Here is a 20,786-nt window from a genome sequence, read left to right on the forward strand (position 1 = left end):
GCCATGAACATCCTTTCTCCTGTACCTGTTGAAGTCTTGGAAACCCAACCCTAACTGTTCTATTAAGCATCTCCTGCCCTCCGCCCCCAAATATACACTTATTATAAATATACACCTAGCACACATATTATTGTGTTATCTACTAATTGTTTCATGTGATTTTTCAAACTAAAACTGAAGGTAGGGACTGTGTATAGTGCTTAAAAATAATTTTTTCAAATATAATAATTTATTCTGGCAAGCCACCCAAATATGAAAAGACTAATTATTCAGAATCCTAATGGACACTATCTGACATATTTTACCTATCCTACTTAAAAGTTTATGATTTATTTGACGAAATTGGAATGCTTACCACATGCCAAGCATATTGTATCTATCAACTTCAGTTCCCACAAATTTGTATTAGTTATGTATAAAATCTCAAATGTATAAAATCAAAGGTGAACTGTTGCAGCAAAGATTCATGATTTTAAGGTATTCAAAGCTGGTAGTAAAACAAAAACAGTAGTCTTATAAATTCTATCTTATGCTTAATCCACTAGCTATTTTTACCTTTTCTCAAAGTTCTTTTGCAAGAATCGTAAAGATATTTTTGTTTCATTAAATGCTGTAACTTTTCTTTTGTATTTCTCATTAGAAGTATGATTGAATGGCCTACTGTAAATTAATACAATAATTCATCAACTAACTTGACCCAATTAATTAAAACTTTTATAATTATAAGTCTATAATTCTAAAAGTAAAATTACAATTATAAAAGTAGGTAGGGTTGTAGTAATAGAAAAGTCCCGAAAGATATACCATCACTTGAGGAAAACAACAGAACACCTTGCCAAGTACTGCTTTTCAGAGACAACCCAACTGAACACACTTTCAGAGATGCTGCATTGGACTATTTACTCAAAGATACATTTGTACTCAAAGATACATTTCCATCAGTAAGAGCCTACCTGTTTCCTTGAGTGCACTTTAAAGAGAAAGAATAGAAAGCAGTCTAATTAAACGAATATTGGCTTTAATCAAGGAGCAAGTTTCCTAACAATGTTTGTTCATTCATTCTACGGGCACTTTTTAGAGCCCTGTTAAGAGCTAAACACGACAGACCCTGGGAATAAAAGCAGCTCATAAGTTACTAAATCAAATGGTGTGAATATAAACAGTGTGATGGGTGCTAGAACAGTGGTAATGATGGGGATTCTACACAGAGATATTTTCTTTAAAGTGAATTTCCACTTCTGCTTTTGGTCTTTACCACTAAACTGCCAAACATTCACACACATTGCAAATGCCTTCCTGTGAGGCAAAAATAGCATTAAATTTGTATAAATTGTGCCTTTTGGGAACCTATTGCTTGTAAGTGCTTTTAAACCAATAATTCAATTAATATCAACAATAGTTTACTATTTTCTTGATAGCTCATTTTTTTAAACACTGAGTATCCTTGGAAACTTGGTTTATAAGATTTCATTTTCAGTTCTTGTTTTTAGGAGATCCATGTGTTTTGTTTTCAGGTACATAAAGGAAGGTTAGTGTATAGAATAAATATGTGATTTTATCTGGGAAAGGTAAGTGATGAGATTTAAAACAGAGCATACTCTACCCTGTTGCCCCAACCGCCAAGGGGTTAAAATGACTTCTACAAAGGGATCTGCAATCTTACCTGCTGGGGGAAAGATTTTCAGGACTGTCAACCTGCTCCCACTCAGGGTTCTCCCCATCATGACTGCTTTCAAGTATTTCTTCATTCTGAAGTGAGAGAAATTTTGGTAAGATACTCTATTTTATTTGTGAGGGAGCTCTAAATCTGTATCTTTCTTTCCCCCCATTTCTTTGTTTGGTATTGTTTTTGCTTTTAATTCTCCAGGTGAGCATCATACTCAGTTTCTCCTTTTCTTTCTTGGGTTTTCCCCAACCATTCCGTGGATCTGTTACTGTTGGTCCTTCATGCTTCCTTTAGTCTAAAGTTTAGGATCATCAAAAACTCATCCTTAAAAGCTCATTCTTTTTACTTCATGATGGGCTATTAACACCTAGCTGACCAGCTGTTTCAATCCAGAACTCACCCGGGTGGCCAGCTACTTTGGTCAGCAAGGTGTTTAAAATTACTTAAATTAACGTAAGTGCGGACACAAGTCATCTCGTGACCGGGCAGCAGCGTTCGGACACCGAAACACGTGTATACTCGTGACCGGTCCTGTTCTCCTCCCTTTTCCCTGATGATTGACAAAAAAGATTCAGAGTTTGAGCTAAAAGATAAAGGGATCAATTGACAACATATCTTCATTTCTTTTTTCCCTTCTGAGTAAGAAATCAAGGTCTGGAGGAGTGGCGACCTACCTGAGGCCAGAAAGAGCTAGAGGCAGAGGTGACATAAGTCCGATGTCCACTCTCATAGGCTTATGCTCACCTGTCCCTTCCTGCCCACCACCTCCTGAAGCAGCCGGGTCCTAGGATGCGCAAAGCGGCCACCAGCGCAGGCCCGGAGCCGGCTGGCGGCCCCAAGCCCTGCCACGCGACCTGCCGGCTCCGAGACCTGGGCAAGCTCACTGAACATCCCGCCACGGCCCCCATGGCACTGTCTACTACAGGAAGGCTGTGGCTCTTCAGAACCACACTAGGCATTTAATTCTCAAAAAGAGGCAAGACTCCTGCTCAGTTTGATTTCAAGAAAATAGTATTTTAACAAGGAAGTGAATTTGTATAACATTGGCGGCAATGAGAGTATCATAAAAGTGTTAACTAATATTGAACAAGTAGATAAGGAGCCATCATTTCAGTTCTGCCTGGCTGCCAGGTTCTGTTTAAATGAGTTATTTTACATTCTCACAAAAGGGAGGCTAGATTTAGAAAGGGCCCTTTTGCAAAAGTACGTATTGTTAAGGAAAATTTAATGGATGAACATAAAGATTCCTTGTAAACTAGACCTGGAAGTTGAAGAATGAGCTTTCCCCAGACTGAGGAACTAATGTGAAGTCTTGCAAAACAGGTGAGAGTGAGATGCTCCCTGGTCTATGGCCAGTGTCAGAAGATAGTCCTCTCTCGGGATTAGCAGCAGTCAAGGTAAGGTTTATTATCCACAATGCCATCCGCAGGGAGAGCAATGAAAAAATGTTCAGTGGATGAAAGAAAGTTGTGGGTCTGTGATCTTTTTCATAGATGTCTTCCCGAATCTGATATCATATCCAGAAAGCCAGCTAACAAATAAAGCAGTGTTTGGGACACTGGTTTTGTTAATGCAGCTCTAAAATACAAGGAGAATCTTACCTTCCAAGTTTATACATATTTTTCTTTTAAAATAGGATCATTTCAATAAGAATCTAGATTTATTTCCTCTATTATATATATTTAACCAGAGACTAGAATATATTTTTCATTTCAGTTAATATACAGAAGTAAATGCAAATCTCTGGGTTCAAACCAATGTAGTTATTCCACCACACTACTGAAGACAGCTCTTCGTTCCCATTTTCTAGATAAAGCTGCACTAATCACTATGGCAGTTAGTGCTCCATTGCATCTTTTTCTAGTTCCTCCTCTGTGACATTATTGTGCCCAAACACCTGCTGGACTTTGAGCCCAGCTCGATTCACCTGTGGATCCTTAACACATAGTACAAGGCCTTCACAGAGCGACTACTGCTATTAACAACTCATTGTGAAACTTGCTACTGCTGATAAAACGAGGCGTGCTCTTTCCAGCTCTATAGATCTGTTGCTAGTGTGGTGGATTGTAGTCTCTTATTTTATGACAACCTGGTGATGGAAAAATAACAATGACTCAAGGTATAGATAGGGACTTTGTCATCTTTTACCCCAAATGACGACATCCCTCTAATTTATACACTTTGTCATGCACTGGATGTCCTCGCAGGTCTCCTGAAATGCCTGGGCATGGACTGGTTGTGTCAACCCATGTTCCTGTGGCCACATGTCAGACAGCTGGTGTCAGGGTGAAGGGGGGGTCCTCTGCCAACTGTCTGATGGACTACAACACTGGTACGATTGAGATGTGATGAGAAGGATCCACAGCACATCTGAGGACTACTTTAATAAAAACCTGCAGTGAGGTTGGTAACTACAGGCACGCCTCGGAGACATTGAGGGTTTGGTTCCAGACCATGACAATAAAGCAAGAATCAGAATAAAGAGAGTCATAATCTTTTTGCTGATGGAGGATCTTGTCTTCAATGTCTAAAAAATGGAACATCTGTGAAGCAAAATTAAATGAGGTATGCCTGTATACTAAAGGTTTTCTAAGGTTTAGACAGATTAGCTGTGTTCTAGTGCAGTGGCTTTCAAATTTCGACCACACCCACAAGACAAGTATTTACACCATAACACACACACACACACACACACACACACACACACTTCCCTGTACAGAGCTCCTAAAACCTTTGGAATTTCCTAAATGCAAAGAGCAATAAAGATTATTGATAGTCAGAAGAAACCCTTTCAGCCACACCTGAGTTTATGTTAATGAGGTGACTTCTGGAAAGGACATGAGGATGGGGGCTGGTTACCAGGGAAACCAACCACATAATTAGAGGGTTGGAACTTTCAGATCCCATTACCTCCACCACCACCACCACCACCACCACCACCACTCCCTCACAGGGAATGGACAGAGGCTGGGGACTGAGTTCAGTCACCAATGGCCAATTGTTAACCAATCATGCCTATGCAATGAAGCCTCCATAAAAACTCAAGGAGAGCTTCCCAGTTGGTGAACATGTGGAGATTGGGGGAGAGTGGCTTGCTCAGAGAGCATGGAAGTTCTAGCTCCTTCCCACATAACCTTGCCTTATGCATCTCTTCCATCTGGTAGTTCCTGAATTTTATCTTTTTATAAGAAACTGATAATCTTGTAAAATGTTTCTCGGAGTTGTATGAGCTGCTCTAGCAAATTAATCTAGCCCAAGGAGGGAGTCCTGGGAACCTCTGATCTAGAGCTGATTAGTCAGAAGCACCAGTAAGAACCTGGACTTCTGACTGGTGTCTAAGAGGGTGAGGGAGTCTTATAGGACTGAGCCTTTAACCTGTAGTAGGATCTAATGCTATCTCCAGGAAGATAGTGTCAGAAATGAATTAATTGCTTGGTAGTGTTGGGGAAACACAACCCTGCCCCCACACACAACAGACATACTGTCAGCCTAAAAATCTAGGAGGCAATAACAAAAAGTGTTTATTTGGGAATCAAAGGAACTTCAATTCAAGAAGTACAGATTCAGGAGGAAGCCCAAATAGTGTCCCCTACCCCCTGCAGGGGAGAGGCTCAGGGTTTTTATGGGGAAAAGGGAGGAAAATGAGGTAAGTTGTATTAAAGAATAGGTTGTTGGTGTTAGATGAAGGTGAGACTGTACTTCATAGATTGGCTTGAATTTGGTCATCAGGCAAAAGGCTACATTTGTACTTTATTGATTGGTAAGCGACTTCATTTACCAATCATTTGGCAACATTCAATTTCATCAGTCCTTACAAACAGGATATTCTCATCTAACTGACTTTTTGGAATGTTCGCAGTTTGGTCCCGTTTGGAAGATAAAGAAGACAAGACATGCAGGACAGTCCCTCTGAAATGGCTACTCGGCTCTATTTTAATATGGCTCCACTCATATCATCTTTTGCACACAAAAACCTGATAGGATATACTCTCTATTTTTTATTATAATATCCCATTGCATTTGTTTCATTCATTTATTTTTTTTTAATTTTTTAATTGATTTTAGAGAGAGAAACAGAAACATCGATTTGTTGTTCCACTTATTTATGCATTCATTGGTTAATTCTTGTATGTGCCCTGACCGGGGATCGAACCCATACCTTGGGTATGGGGACAACACTCTAACCAACTGAACTACTCGGCCAGGACCATTCATTTGTTTTTAAATCTTGGTGAACCACCAAACTGACTCCACTCTCACCACCATGATCTGTAATTTGGAAACCTATTAGAGAGTGAAAGAACACAAACTAGGTGTGAGAGGCAGACCTGGGTGGAAATCCCAGGCTTCTTTTTTTATTTAAAAGTGGCCTTGGCAGGACTTCCTTGCACCTTAGTTCTCCATCAAAATAAGGCTGATTTCATCAACATCAGAGGGTGGCTGTAGTGATGAGAGATAATGTATTAAAATGTTTAGCACAAAGAGAAGACTCAATAAAGGACATTTATAGTTGGCTCTTTAATATCTGCTTTGTGGGGATTAAAATGGGCATAACGTATATAAAGCAGCCAGCACAGTGGCCTTCAGTAATTGCTGGGCAATTCCTACCTGCTCACATATAATATAGACCCCATATTTCTCACTAGCTGGGAGATGTTGCCCAAATCACTAATCTCCCTGGGCATCCATTTTCTTCTGCACTAAATGAGAGAGATGTGTGATTTGGCTATGAACTGACCCTCTGCTTATAAAACACCAATATAGGTGCTATTGCTTCCAATTTTGAGATGAAAGCTAAATTGTAGCCAAAGTGCTTTTGGGGGAAATGTAAATTAAGCTTCCTAAACTCTCTGGGAGGAAAAGGGCATATTCAAATAAATGCTTGCTTTTTTCAAGTATTATTCCTTTTATCCATATAATGAACCAAGAACACTGACCACAGACCAACCCACCACTTGCTGCTACATTTCTTTGTCAGGGAGTACTTATGAGCCTCATTGAATGAAAAAACGATGCTCTTTAAAGCATAGCAACAAGATCCTTGTGAAATCATATCCTGTTTCCCTTCAGTCACCCTGGTTTGGAGTTGTCCTTAGGGCATCCCAAAGGGGCATTTTCTCAGCCAACTGGTGCTTTAAAAGGGAACCAACCCATGAACTACCCTATTGAGAGGCCAATCAGGTGGAAAAGCCTTGTCCCCTTTATGTTCATTTTATTCTGAAGAAAAAGGGTGGCAGCGAAGGCAGGCAGGCTGGCAACTGCTGTAGGCCCAACATCAGGCCAGGTGCCTTCATCTCCACCCAGCCTCTCCCCAGGTTCAAAGTGACACCAACCCACATACAGGTTCTCTAGGAGCACCGTTCATATGACTTCCTATGTCTTCTCAACAAACATGTAATCTAACTGTTTTGTTTCCCCTATATTTGAAGACAGATGTTTCAAAATTGAAGAAACAGGCTAAGTGCCTAGTTTGAAGGAATTTTGTAAACAGAAAAATTTCAATTTCTCTGAAAAATGTATCTTTTTTAAAGTATTAATCAATTTTTTAAAAGGACCTATACTCTTTAAAAGCTAGTTTTCAATTGATTATTAAAAAAATTTCCCCCAAAGGAAAGATATCAACATTTGAATTGGATCAAATTAGTTGTCCTTGAAGTTAAATGATTTCATTTTGCGATTTTAGGGATGCTTGGAAAGCAATTGCAGTTCAGTTCCAACTCCTTTAAAGCAATGGTATCTGGTAAGTTAAGGTGAAAGTATTATTATATTATCACACTTCTTAAAGGGGGAAGCCATTAGACCGCATTCTGAGAAAAGGTAAGGCAGATATGCCATTTAAAGTAGAAAAGAGCGATCATTCCAAGAAGTGTTTAAAGCAAAGCATTTTCTGGTATTGTAAATTATGAAAACCCAAGAAAATAAATAAAGAGGCATGACAAGTAAGAATCACAGAGAGGTCATAGAATGGTGGGGTGCCGGGTACGGAAAGTGGGAAGAGAGGAAAGGCGACCTCTCATGGGCAGTCCTCCCTGGCCTCAGTCCCCGTGGTCTTAGGGGCACAGTCCAGAGTGCAAACCACTGGCCTCGGCAGGGCTGACTCTGCCACCCCCTCTCCACTGAGGGAACTGCTGGAAAAAAGGGGAAACCCTCTCTCTCTCTCTCTTTTTTTTTTTTTTGAGATTTAGTGGGTTCTGATGTGGAGAATAGGAAGAACTTCTGAAAAGCAAGAACCACTTAGAGAATCCATGCTGGGAGCGGATTCCGAGCTGGCCGGCCGCCCTGCCGCCCCCCTCGCCCTGCCGGCGCACCCACCTGGGCCGCTCCTCACTGACGCCGCCCAGAAGCCAGCGCCCGAAGATCCCTTTGGGTAATCGGGCGGCCCCTCGGAAAGGGCAAGTGCATATTTGGAAGGTTAAGGGGCTGGCATTCACTCACCGTCCATGTACTGCTGTGAAGCAGCTCATTCAGATTTTCTCCTTCCATAGTCCAGATCAGCTGCATTGGGCGGGCTTTCAAGGGCGAGGGAGGTGGAAAGGAAGGTTTTAGGACCTTTTGTAGACAAGCCCTTTTGGAAGAAGGGTAGGCTTAAGGAGACAGGCTTGAGTGGTCCTGGGACTTTGTGGAAATGGGAAATGATTAGAGAAAAATAGGGGAATGGGTCCCCCATGCAAACTTTGCCTATTTCAAAATTTCTTCAGGGTCTGTTTTATCTATAATCTTAAATTTCCCAGCAAGCATTGTTAGTAATTAGTTCAGTGTTTTCACTGGTTAAATTGCTTTTTATAGGCTAGACGAATATTCTAATCTCTATAATATTTTGTTTATGGGCGAAATAACTTCTTTAAAAACTGCAAACATTACAACATTGTTTTAACAATGATTTGCAAGTCTTTAGTTCTGAATAAATTATCAGAAAGTGAGGAACACATCACAAACCTTTCACTCATTCCCAAACCAAGAAATGTTAAGGAAATAAGTATAAAAAGAAGTTCCCCATACATTGTGAATTTTCTTAGGCTGTTTGATTTCATGTGATTTTAACCTCAATGCATAAATGTCAATGTAACTTAATTTTTATATGTCTGTAAATCTTAACGTCTAAATAAAATCACAAGTTTGAAAAGTGTTTTTCTAGACTAATCTTTGGTCCCTAACCCAATTCACAAATGACTTCCACATAACCTCAAAGCCAGTAGGTTGGCTCTCATTGCTGTGGGGAGGGGTACAGCCTCTGGGGCAGAGTTAGCCCCGCTAACAGAAAGAGGGGATGTTGGTTGTTGTTACAGATCTATAAAACTCCACAAATGCTGGACTCAGCCTTCATAAGACCTCACTTTCTACTGTTCCTCCTGAGTACTCTCTATTGGCCCACAAATTCATCCAATGAGGAATCCAAGATGAAAACCTCAGAGCTATCTTCAATATCTTCCTTTCCTTCCTGATTAAGTCTCTCCCCTTTTCTTCTCTGCCTTGATCTACTTCTTCATTCATCACACTTTCTCTGACAGTCTAGTGTATTCCAGGCACTGGGGAGAACATCTGGATTAATGGGTACGAGCCTTATCCGTCTCCCTTTTTGACACTGCCATTAGTAGGCTCTCAGTTCTCACCTAGTGACAAATGTGGGCAGCAGGTTAGTCTGCCACCTTCATCTAATCCGCTCTTCGCTGTCTCACCGGAGCTATCTTTCCAATACATGGGTGCCCTCCCTGGCAACAACCTTCAACTGAAGCTTTCAGCATCCTGTCTTTGGTCTATCTTTGTAGCTTTCTCAAACCATTCCCAGAAGAGCCTCTTCAGACATCTGAGACTTTATATCCTTCCCCTCCCTGGAATGCCCTTCTTTCTCTAATCCACCTTTCAAAGTTGTATTTACTCTTTAAAGTTAAGTTCAAATGTCACCTCCTAAAAACATGCCAAATACACTTGTTATAAACTGCCCTTTAACATGTTATATTCCTTTTTCTGGAGGTATGCCATTTTGCTTTATATTATAACTATTAGAAATATGTTGCTTGCCACATGAAACTTGTAAGTTTCCTGAGTTTAGGCCCCATGTTAGAATTGTTTCCATGTGACCCAGAGCATTGCTCTGATGTATATTAAATTGAGCTGTATAAGTTATCCAAATTTGACCTATCAAATATTTCAGTCATGTCAATTTTTTATTGGTCAAAGAGCAAAGCCAACAGTGGTCTTACTATTATTTTCTCTTTTTAGCTCCTTTAGTGAAAATATATTCTCATAGATTAATATAATTGTGCCCTCATGCCTCTGAATTCTGGATTCTATCTTAGTCTAAGAGCTCCATACCCACCTTAATGAGTTCACCTTTATCCCGAGTCCTCACAGTCTATGAATATAGCCTCCAGCCAGTGTGACCAAAGACGGTCCTTGTCCCACCTGCATTCTTGCCACCAAATGTGCAAGTTAAAAATTCAGATTCCTGGACCCTACTCCTGAATCAGAATCCCTGAGGATGGGACCTGAGAGCCTGCATTATTAAGAAGCTTCTCAGGGCTGCAGTGCATATGGAAACCTTGAGAATCTTCATTCTAGAAATTCTTCAGAGAACTTGGTTGGGGGCTGCCTCAAGAATTTGGTGGATTCTCTGAATCTCTTATTAACTCTAAGAGTGACTAGACTTCAAACATCATAGAAGGTGAACACTGAAATGTACTTACAGTTCATACAATTCTCTTGCTGAGAATTAGAAAGGCAAATGAAAGCTTGTGGGATTCAAAGGAATGAAAAAGCAAGGAACTGCATTTGGCCCTAATCTGTTATCATTGGGCAAAAAGGTACATATTTGAAATTAGGAAAAGCTATTCAATTTTAGACATGAACCTGACCTTCCTTCAGCTCCTTTTGGTCTTTTACACAGAACATTCTATCTATAAACAGTGGATGAAACGGGAAACTAAAATTACTAAAAACTGGCTCGATGTCAGGCATCATGCCAGGTGCTTTCCATGTATTTTTCATTTAATAGACCACCTCTGAGGTAACTTTTTAAGTCCCCATTTTTCAGAAGAGGAAATTTAGAGCATGAGAGATTAAGCAAACTGCTAGTTAGGTAGATTAAGTAAGGAATCAGGTAGATAGGTTAAGTTAGATAGATAAGTAAACTGCTATTATGTAAATGGCTAGTTTCAAATCCCGATTCCACCATTTACTAGTTGTACGACCCTTGGGGAAACTCTCTTAAATTCTCAGAGTCTCCACAGCATCAGGGATAAAACAAGGGACACAATTATCTTGCTCACAAGGTGCTGAGGACTTGCAATGACACTGGGTCCCTACAGCACCCAGCACAATGTCTGGCCCTCAGTCAGTGTCAGCAACCATTCCCTTCCCTCTCCATTCCTTTCCAGGCTTGGCTTTTTTTTTTTTTTTTTTGTAAATTTTTGTGAAGGAGCCTGTTTGCTCAGAAGCCTGAAAAGGCCTCTGCTACTTTAAATCAAGTTAATAGGTGCCAGGGACACTGTTCGTTGGCACTCACAGCTAGTAGCACTTCCTTCATTCTGAGGGTTCACTCAGGAAAAGGGAATTCTCATCAAGCCTCTGGCTTCTTTCCAGCTCGAAGAAGCTGTGATGTGAGCCGGGGAAGGCAGCCCCTGTGAGTCATGCTTTCAGCCTCCAGCTGGCAACAGGAAGGACAGGAAGGACCATATCACTACCGCAGCAGTCACAGCCAATCTCCACCTTCCCACCCCTGGGCTTTCCCGACCGTGTCGGTGAGCCCAGCACATGGCCACGTGGCTGCCAGATGGTCCTGAAAGTCTCGAGCATCTCAGCAACTTTGTCACTTTTAGTTTGTCAAGTTCCTGCGGACCAGAACAAGGATCACCCTGCCAGACAGATGGAGCACCTTTTCAGAAAATGAGTTCTCTGATGATGACAAAATCATGTCATGATTTTGTTGCAGGTAGTGAGTGTCAGTGACTCTAGTAGCAATCATGCATGGTTTTGGTGTATAGCTTTTTTTGGTTTGTTTCTGTGAGCATTTTTCTTGAGGACAAGGAGGGGCATTTATCACAATGTGACGATTCATGCTCCTACACTGGCTGTAGTTTCGTTTCATCTTTGGGTTTTAGACTGAAAGCCAAAAAGATGTCAGAATTGTAACCTGGAGCCCAATGCATGTTCTCTCCATCTTGGTCATCTGTCTTGGACAGTGGCTACAGAACACAAGCAGCAATGACTATTCTTAATGTCAGTCAGCCTCTTTGTGTTCCTCTTAATAACCTATGTGTTAGATAGGACAAGGGTCTCCACGGAGAGCCATTCTTACTAAATGCCCTGCTTGCTCAATGTTATAATGTAGCACAGTATTTTGCAGACCAGATGTAAATAGGATGAGCCTGACAAGCTCTCAACCAGATAAGTGCGGTCAACTGCAAAGAAGAAACCAACACGTATGACTAAATAGTGTATATACACTATTTAGCAATGGCTAAACCACCTTTCAGGGGAGACAGAGCTTTGGCTATGAATCCCCTGTATCCTTTATTTGTTGCAAGTAAACAAACCTACTTTGTGACAACCACATCTAGTTTTTTAATAGAACACCCCAAGTGGCGAACCCCTTGAGTTTGGCAAGAAATTTGGTGACTCAGATGGAACTCTCCTAAGCGACTCCCCCTGGCCCCGGAGTGGACGCTTGGCGGAGCAGTCAGCAGCGGCAGCTCATCAGGGGCTTACAGGCTTGCTTCTCCACTGTAGCAGGAGGACCTGTTCTTTAGGGGACCCCTGCTTGATGCTGAACACTGGAATGGTGGCCTGGCCCCCTCAAAATCCAAGTAGAGTGGCCACCTGAATCTGTTTTGTTCAGCACTTCGGAAGGGAGGTGGGTAGGTCAACCCCTGTGGTCACTTTAATTAGTGTTTTTATTCCCATTTGGGGTATAGGGTTGTTGGAAAGGTAGTTTCAGTTCTGGGCATGCTTGGTTTCTGGTGGGTCAGGCAGGAGCTGTCTCCAGGACGCTGGATTAAGGGCCCAACCTGCGTTGTACTCTGGAGGGTTGAGGAATGCCTGCAGGGCAATCCAAGACATCCTTGAGTGACAATCCCTGGTCTAGTTGTCAAACTCTGGTGTTCTTTATGTGTTTGCCTGTTTGCCTTATATGTAAATGTGCCGGCTATGGGAAACTCAAATTTGATCCCTGAATGCAGCTCCCTGCAGTGCATTCTTCAGAACTGGTTAAAAGAGCTGTTTATTTGACTTAAGGAAATCAAACACTTATATAAATTAAGAAATACAGCAAAAGTCTCAATGGGAGGAAACGACCTGTCCTGTCCAAGGCAGCCTTCCACCAGGCTGGGTCTGGGAGGTGTTGTTTCCTAACTGCAGCTTCTTTGCTTCCTCAAGTTTCAGCATTTACTAACCACACAGCTTCTCCCCTGCAACTCCCACCCTGCTTCCATCCAAAGGGTGCACTTTGTGGAGCACCCACAGTCCAGATGAAGCTCATGATGGGAAATGGGAATGGCGTCCCAGCAGTTCCCTGAACAGCCAAGAGGTTCCCATCAGACAGGCCACACCACCTTCACTGAGGAGGGCAGGCAGGTGATCTCATGGTTTCCAGTAGAAGTGATCTGGGACAAGCAACACTGAATGACAGAGGTTTGGTTATGGGACTCAGGAGCCAGTCTATGGCTAATGGTGTAAAGATATATGCTTGGGGTTCTATGGGAAGAATTACCAGTTTTATCTATGAGCTGTTTGAATAAGGCTCCCACTGCTGCTCTTCAATTTCTTTCTTCAATGACTTATAATTTTCTGAGTACAAATCTTTCACATCCTTGGTTAAATTTATTCCTAGGTATTATTCTTTTTAAAGCAATTGTGAATGGTATTGTTTTCTTAGTTTCCCTTTTTGATAGAACATTATTGGTGTAGAAAAATGCAACTGATTTCTGGATACTTATTTTGTATTCTGCTATTTTACTGAATTCATTGATCAGTTCTAGTAGTTTTTTGGTAGAATCTTTAGGGTTCTCCGTATATAGTATCATGTCATCTTCAAATAATGAGTTTTATTCTTCCTTTCCAATTTGGATGCCTTTTATTTCTTCTTCTTGTCTGATTGCTGTGGCTAGCACTTCCAGTACTGTGTTGAATAAGAGTGGTGAAAGCCGACATCCCTGTCTTGTTCCCCATCTTAAGGGAAACGCTTTTAGTTTTTGCCCACTGAGTATGATGTTGGCTGTGGGTGTGTCCTATATAGCCTTTAGTCTTTATTACATTGAGGTATGTCCCCTCTATTCCCACTTTGCTGAGAGTTTTTATTGTAAATCAGTGCCAGATTTTATAAAATGCTTTTCTGCATCTATTGATATGATCATGAGTTTTTTACCCTTCATTTTGTTTGTGTGGTGTATCACATTTATTGATTTGCAGATATGTACCAACCTCGTATCCCCACAGAGTATATAATATTAAAACCAAGAAAATGACATTGGCACAATCCTTAGAGCTTACTCAGAGTTCAATAGTTACACATGCACTCTGTGTGCATGTGTATGTGTGTGTGCATGTGTGTAGCTCTGTGCGATTTTTTCATGTGCTTTTTATACATAAACTATACACTATACTACCATTTTTTAAATCCTCACCTGAGGATATGTTTTTATTGATTTTAGAGAGAGAAGAAGAGACAGAAACATCAATCAGTTGCCTCCTGCACACACCGCAACCAGGGATTGAACCTAAAACCCAGGTATGTGCCCTGATCGGGAATCAAACCCACAACCTTTTGGTATGTGGGATGATGCTCCAACCAAGTGAGCCATTCAGCCAGGGCTGTTCTACCAATTTTAGATATGAAGTCAGATTGTAGGAATGAATAAAATGACTTCCTCCAATAAAACAATATCTACCAACAGTTATGTGCATGACCAGTTTTCCATATCTAGTTGCAATTAAGAAGAAAGAAAAGGAAGAAATCCTACAAACCTCAGCTCTTGGGAGCACTAGTCCATGCTACATGCCTTTATGGGCATATTTTCTGGAGCTGATGATAGGTGTGAAACAGGGGAACTTGATTTATTGATAATTGTGGCAGCAACAGTCTCTTATACCAGAAACTTCTATCAGTACAAGAATGGTGATCTTACCTTGCCTTCATATTTAGTCTTGTCATCTACTTTTTCCAGGGAGTTCAAATCTGTCTCCACATAAGGTTCCTCAAATGTTTTCTGAAGAGGAGCTATAGGGACAAAGAAAACCTGCCATTAATTTGGTGATCTGGCTTCTAAATAACTCAGTGCTTAGCTGGACTGGAACAAGCAGCAGGACTGTGTTGAGGCAGTTGATTAACAAAGCTAAACTGAGTTGCTGCAGTGGTTTCCAAGGTGGTAGGTGAACTTAGAGGTGAAGGAGAGATGCAATAGTGAAATAGAGTCCTTGACCCCAGGCACTTGGCATTTGAGCCGAAGAGACAAAAGTCATATCCCACACCACATGAAACATCCAGCCACAACAAATCAGTAAGTGATGTAATGTGGTAAAGACAACAGCTTCCATCATTCGTATTTTTAAGGATCAGATAAAGCATCACTTTCCTTCTGAAGTCCTCCTTGACTTTCATAGTTCAGGGGTCCTTCTAGGTGCTGCTGCTTGAGCATTTTTCATGTGTACTGCACTTGAAGTTGTTGTTGGATTAGAAGACCAGGTTCAAGTCTAGGTATCACATACTGTTGAATGTATTTTTCCATAATACAGGTAATTAATTTGTGCTTATTACAGAAAATTTGAATAATCTTAAAATCTTACTTAAACACAACCACTTGGTATATTTCCTTACAATATTCTTTGAAATGCTCTCTCTCTCTCTATACACACACACACACACACACACACACACACACACACACACACACATACAATCATACTCTGATTATATAGGGGATGGCTATGAATGCCTTAGCCAGAAGGAGTTGTTGCTAATCTGATGACCTAGCAGTTGGACGCCAGAACTGATGGAATTATATTTATTAGTGGGTCATGGGACTGTGGGACGGGTCAGTTGGCTGAGTCAAGAGGGAACTGGACTTTCTTGCTCTTGAGTTCTCTCTGTCACTCTGTTTCCCTGCTCCCCTTCCCACAGGCCTCTCAGATACCTGAGAGAACCTTCTTACAGGCTCCATGGCCATTGGCAGGAAGATTAGAACTTATTGAGAAGGCTGCATTGGGGGTGATGGCCACAAGGCTAATAAGTAAGTGGTCCTTTGCATTCTTATTTGTCAGCATCACCACCTTGTATATACAGTTTCCTTGGAAAACTCACAGGATACAACTGATTAACCCGGGACAGGATTTTGAGCATTTCTAGGTCCCATGGCCAGAATGCCATCCATCTAATGCCTCAAATATATCACCATGATTCTTATTTTCGGTGGCCTTGATGGAGGTTGACCATCTAACTTCCAGAAGTCCCTCGCAACCCTCAGATTCTATGAGCTAACCAGAAGCAGCTTGGGCTCGCTAAGGGTTATTCATGGAGGTTGTGTTGAAATCCGTAGTGAAGTACATGTTTGCTGCCCCAGGTTATTTGACCACTGAAGCTGCTCTACAGCAATGGACAATCCTCTGGGCTCCTCACTTTCTGCAGGATCTCTGTAAGCTGAGTGAGTCTAGGTATAATAACTGGATGCTAGAAATGCATTCACTGTAATTGCCAATACCCATGACTGAGAAGCACCGACCCTTAATGCTATTAAGTACAGTGACAGAATTAAAGGCAGGGATGTGGGAGCCACACTGCCATCATTCAAGTCTCATTTTTTCATGTTCAAGACACACATTACAGAGAAATCTCTGTGCCTTAGCTTCTTCATCTGGAGAGTGGGGCATAATGAGAAATCCTAGAGGCTCGGGTTGCTGCAAGGCTTTAATGGGTTAACATGTACAAAGTGTTTAGATCATGGTAAGCACTCAGTACATTTTAGCTATTATTATAGCCACATGGCATTAAAAAAGATTTTTTTCACATTTCTTATTTAACTTCAGAGAGGTTAAATGTTGTACCCAAGACACCTAGCTAACAAGAGTAAGCTGACATTTCAGCCCCCATCTCTAAGCTTCCTGCCCATGTTCCTTACACTGCAAAATATAACAGTTTATTTTGACACAGACTCGGTTACTAAGGAATCAGATAAATGTGTTTGAAAATCCTGTTAGTGACCTGCCTGTGTCCACACTCAGTGGTTACACTCCAAAACAAAAGTAGAAGATTGTTCTGCAGAAAGTTACATATGGTTATTCTATTTACTATAGGGTTAAAAAAAAACACACATAAAATTCCTAAGACATTAAAAACTGCTATACTGCCAAGAGAAATTAAAGAGGACCTAAATAAATGGAGAGTTATAATATTTATGAATTGGAAGACTCAATATTGGTAGGATAACAGTTCTCACCAAAGTGATCAATATAGTCAGTGCAATCTCAATCATAATACCAGCAGAAATTGAAAGGGGATTCTAAAATTTATATGAAAATGAAGAGGAACTAAAATAGCTAAAACAATCTTGAAAACGAATGAAGTTGGAAGACTTACACTACCTGATCTCAAGGTTGAATAATAAACTATAGTAATCAAGACCATGTGGAAGATAAACTCAAGCTGGATAAAAGACTTAAATGTAAGTGATGGAACCATAAAAATCCTAGAAGAAAACATAGGCAGTATAATTTCAGACACTTCTCTTAGCAATATTTTTGCTGATACATCTCCTCGGGCAAGGGAAACAAAGGAAAAAATACACAAATGGACTGCATCAAACTAAAAAGCTTTTGCACAGCAAAAGAAACCATCAACAAAATTAAAAGGCAACCCACTGAATGGGAGAACATATTTGCCAATGATACATCTGATAAGGGGTTGATTTCCAAAATATATAAAGAACTTACACAATTCAATACCAAAAAAATGAACAATCCAATTAAAAAATGGGCATAGGACCTAAATAGACACTTCTCCAAAGAAGACATATAGATGGCCAATAGACATATGAAAAAATGCTCAATATCACTAATCATCAGAGAGATGCAAATTAAAACCACAATGAGATATCACCTCACACCTGCCAGAATGTCTATCATCAATAAATCAACAAATAAGTGCTGGTGAGGATTTGGAGAAAAGGGAACCCTTGTGCACTGTTGGTGGGAATGCAGATTGGTGCAGACCCTGTGGAAAACAGTATGGAGTTACCTCAAAAAATTAAAAATAGAAATGCCTTTTGACCCAGTTATCCCACTTCTGGGAATATATCCTAAGAAACCTGAAACACCAATTTGAAAGAATATATGCACCCCTGTGTTCATTGTAGTGTCATTTACAATAGCCAAGATCTGGAAACAGCCCAAGTGCCCATCCGTAGATGAGTGGACACAAAAGCTGTGGGACAGTCATACCACAAAACAAGGATCTCTTACCTTTTGCAACAGCATGGATGGACCTGGAGATTGTTACACTAAGTGAAATAAACCAGTCAGAGAAAGGCCAATGCGACATGATCTCACTTACATGTGGAATCTAATAAACAAAATAAACTGAGAAACAAAATAGAAACAGAGACATGGATACCTGGAACAGACTGACAGCTGTCAGAGGGGAAGGGTATTGGGGGATTGAATGAAAAAAGGTGAGGGGATTAACAACAACAAAATAGTATATATATGATATGTATCATATGATATATATTATATATCATATATATCATAAATCAGTCAGACACAGACGACAGTATGGTGATAGCTAGAGGGAAAGAGGGGTGGGGGATAGGTGGAGGTGGGCACAGGGGGGCAAGTGGACAGGAAAGAAACTTTGCTTGGGGCGATGGGCACACAATGCAGCGTGCAGATGATGTTTTATTGAGTTGTACACTTGAAACCTGTATGGTTTTGCAAACCAACGTCACCCTAATAAATTCAATAAAAAGAAAGGGAAAAAAAGACCATGTGGGATTGGTATAAGGACTTACGTATTTTTAAAATCTTTTCAAAGAACCAACTTAACCACTCCATTGCTGACACAATCTGGTGGGACTTTTAAAGGTTCTTAATGGAGTCTATTTCATGCTGATATTATTTGTGCATTTATATTATTCCTTTGCTAGACTATGAGCTTCTCCTTGCATCCAGGCACTCAGTTTTATCAAACTTTATAAGTCCTCAATGCCTGTAGTATTTTATATCTGTAGTTTGTTTTAAATAACATCTGTCAAAACAACAAGCACTATTCATCTTAAACAACCACAATCTCATGGAAACAAAGACACAAAGCTTCCTTCCCCAAATAACCTACCCAAGGGGGAAGCGTGGCTGGTTTTCAGTGACATCCATTTTGGGGAGGACTCAGGATGGGGGGCGACAGGTTGTACCGGGCGAGTCTGCCTGGCTGCCAGTTTCATCAGACCCATTTGCCTCTTGTGAAATATTTCCTGTACATCTCCCAGCTTCTGTAGGACTTTCTGGGCCCTGGCCTGTAGGAAAAGAAGCAAGTCATGAGATTGCTCTGCACTGAGCCTAAGGACATGACGCATTCCCTCTCCCCCCACCCCCAACCGCCCTCAGGCGACCCTCGCCTTGCACCAGAATTGTGCTTCCAGGAGTCTGCATCTCCCACCTGACTGGCAGTGGCTGTGCCCTTTTCACTACTGCACCCGCAGTGCCCGCATGCTGCCTAGCACAGAGCAGTGCTTGGTAAATATACGGTGAGAGGACAAATGTTCACTCAGCCATGACCATTAATGGTAGAAAAGGGTGCCATAGGCCACGGATGGAGGCATGAGGCCAACTTACAAAATACGAGAATTTAAAAATAAGGAATATACCCCAAATAAAGGCCCCAATGGGGAAAAGAGTTTAAGTGTTCTGAAACAGGATGAAGGAAACCACAAACACCTATAATAAAAAATGTTCAGTGTGGCTCCTTCTGTCTATATAAGTTGGAAAAAAATAAACTGAAGAAATACCAGGGGAGAGATGAAACTCACAGGCGTTCCCATAACTGAGCATGTTCTAAGGCAGAGGCTCAGGAGAGTAAGAAACAAAACCTGGGTGTCTTTGAGTTTCACCAAGGCCTGAAACTTTTGGCCTCGCTGCTGGCATGACATCCCTGTAGCTCTGGTGGGTCAAGGAAGGTGCTTCGCCATGCTGACTCTGATATCTGTCTTGTGGATGATTCTAACCACCAAAGAAGGCACCCAGAATTAGAAGAGCTACTACACAGGGTGGTTTGAGGATGCCTAATTCTGAAAGTACAGTCTCAGCACACCCACAGAGGTTGCCACATTTTGCAACTGGAAAAGGAAATTTGTCTGTTTTATGCTGGGCCATCTTCTGAGGGAAGGAGCCAGTATCTCTGAGGGAGGACTGGAGTGTTAGTTACAGAAAAACAGTTCCCCTACATCTGAGGACCCTGTCAAGGCTGACCTCTGCACTGAGATCTGGGGCTTGTCTCACTCTGTGGAGGGCCTGAGTGTAGACCTGCACTGTCCATATAGTAACCACCAGCCATTTGAGGCTCTTCAGCATCTGAAATGGGTCTGGTCTGAACTGAGCTGTGCTCGCAGTAGAAAGCGCACACTGGATTTTGAAGACTTAGAATGAAAAAGGAACATAAAATATCTCAATAATTTTTTATATAGATTTCATGTTGAAATGATGCTTTGGACATAGGTTAAATAAACAATTATTAACATTGATTTCATTTCTTTTCCCTTCTTAAAATGTGGCTACTAGAAAATCTCATTAGCTCACATTTGTGACTTGCACTATATTTCTATTGGACAGCATTGGTCTAGACCAGGGGTCGGCAAACCTTCTCTGTAAAAGTCCAAACAGTAAATCTATCAGGCTTTGCAGACCATCTGGTCTCTGTGGCAACTACTGCACTCTGCTCTTGCTACGTAAAGGCAGTCATAGGCCATAGATCATAGAGGAATGAATGCGAGTGGCTGTGTTCTAATGAAACTTACAAAAATAGATGGCAGGCAGCTCTGGCCCACGGGCTATACTTTGCTGACCCTTAGTCTAGATTAAGCTCAGGGTCCGTGTTTAAAGAGTCTCTTCAGAGAACGTGCTTCTTGGCCTCAGGAAGCTCATTGTA

At 41.2% G+C, this 20,786-nt stretch overlaps 1 protein-coding gene across 2 annotated transcripts in view; it reads right to left on the reverse strand.

Annotated features, from left to right (window-relative positions):
- The window catches only part of MCF2L2 (MCF.2 cell line derived transforming sequence-like 2), a 168,865-nt gene that overhangs the window by 74,140 nt on the left and 73,939 nt on the right, over window positions 1-20,786 (reverse strand). For both annotated transcript variants that reach the window (XM_081139235.1, XM_081139236.1), the window contains exons 13-15: window positions 18,981-19,158; window positions 14,785-14,876; window positions 1,664-1,749 (exon numbers count right to left, since the gene is read on the reverse strand). In XM_081139235.1, coding sequence (XP_080995361.1) covers window positions 1,664-1,749; window positions 14,785-14,876; window positions 18,981-19,158 — 356 coding nt within the window. The remainder of the gene's footprint in view (window positions 1-1,663; window positions 1,750-14,784; window positions 14,877-18,980; window positions 19,159-20,786) is intronic.

This window comes from Miniopterus schreibersii (assembly GCF_964146895.1).
Source record: "Miniopterus schreibersii genome assembly, chromosome: 5".
NCBI classification, from domain to species: Eukaryota; Metazoa; Chordata; class Mammalia; order Chiroptera; family Miniopteridae; genus Miniopterus; species Miniopterus schreibersii.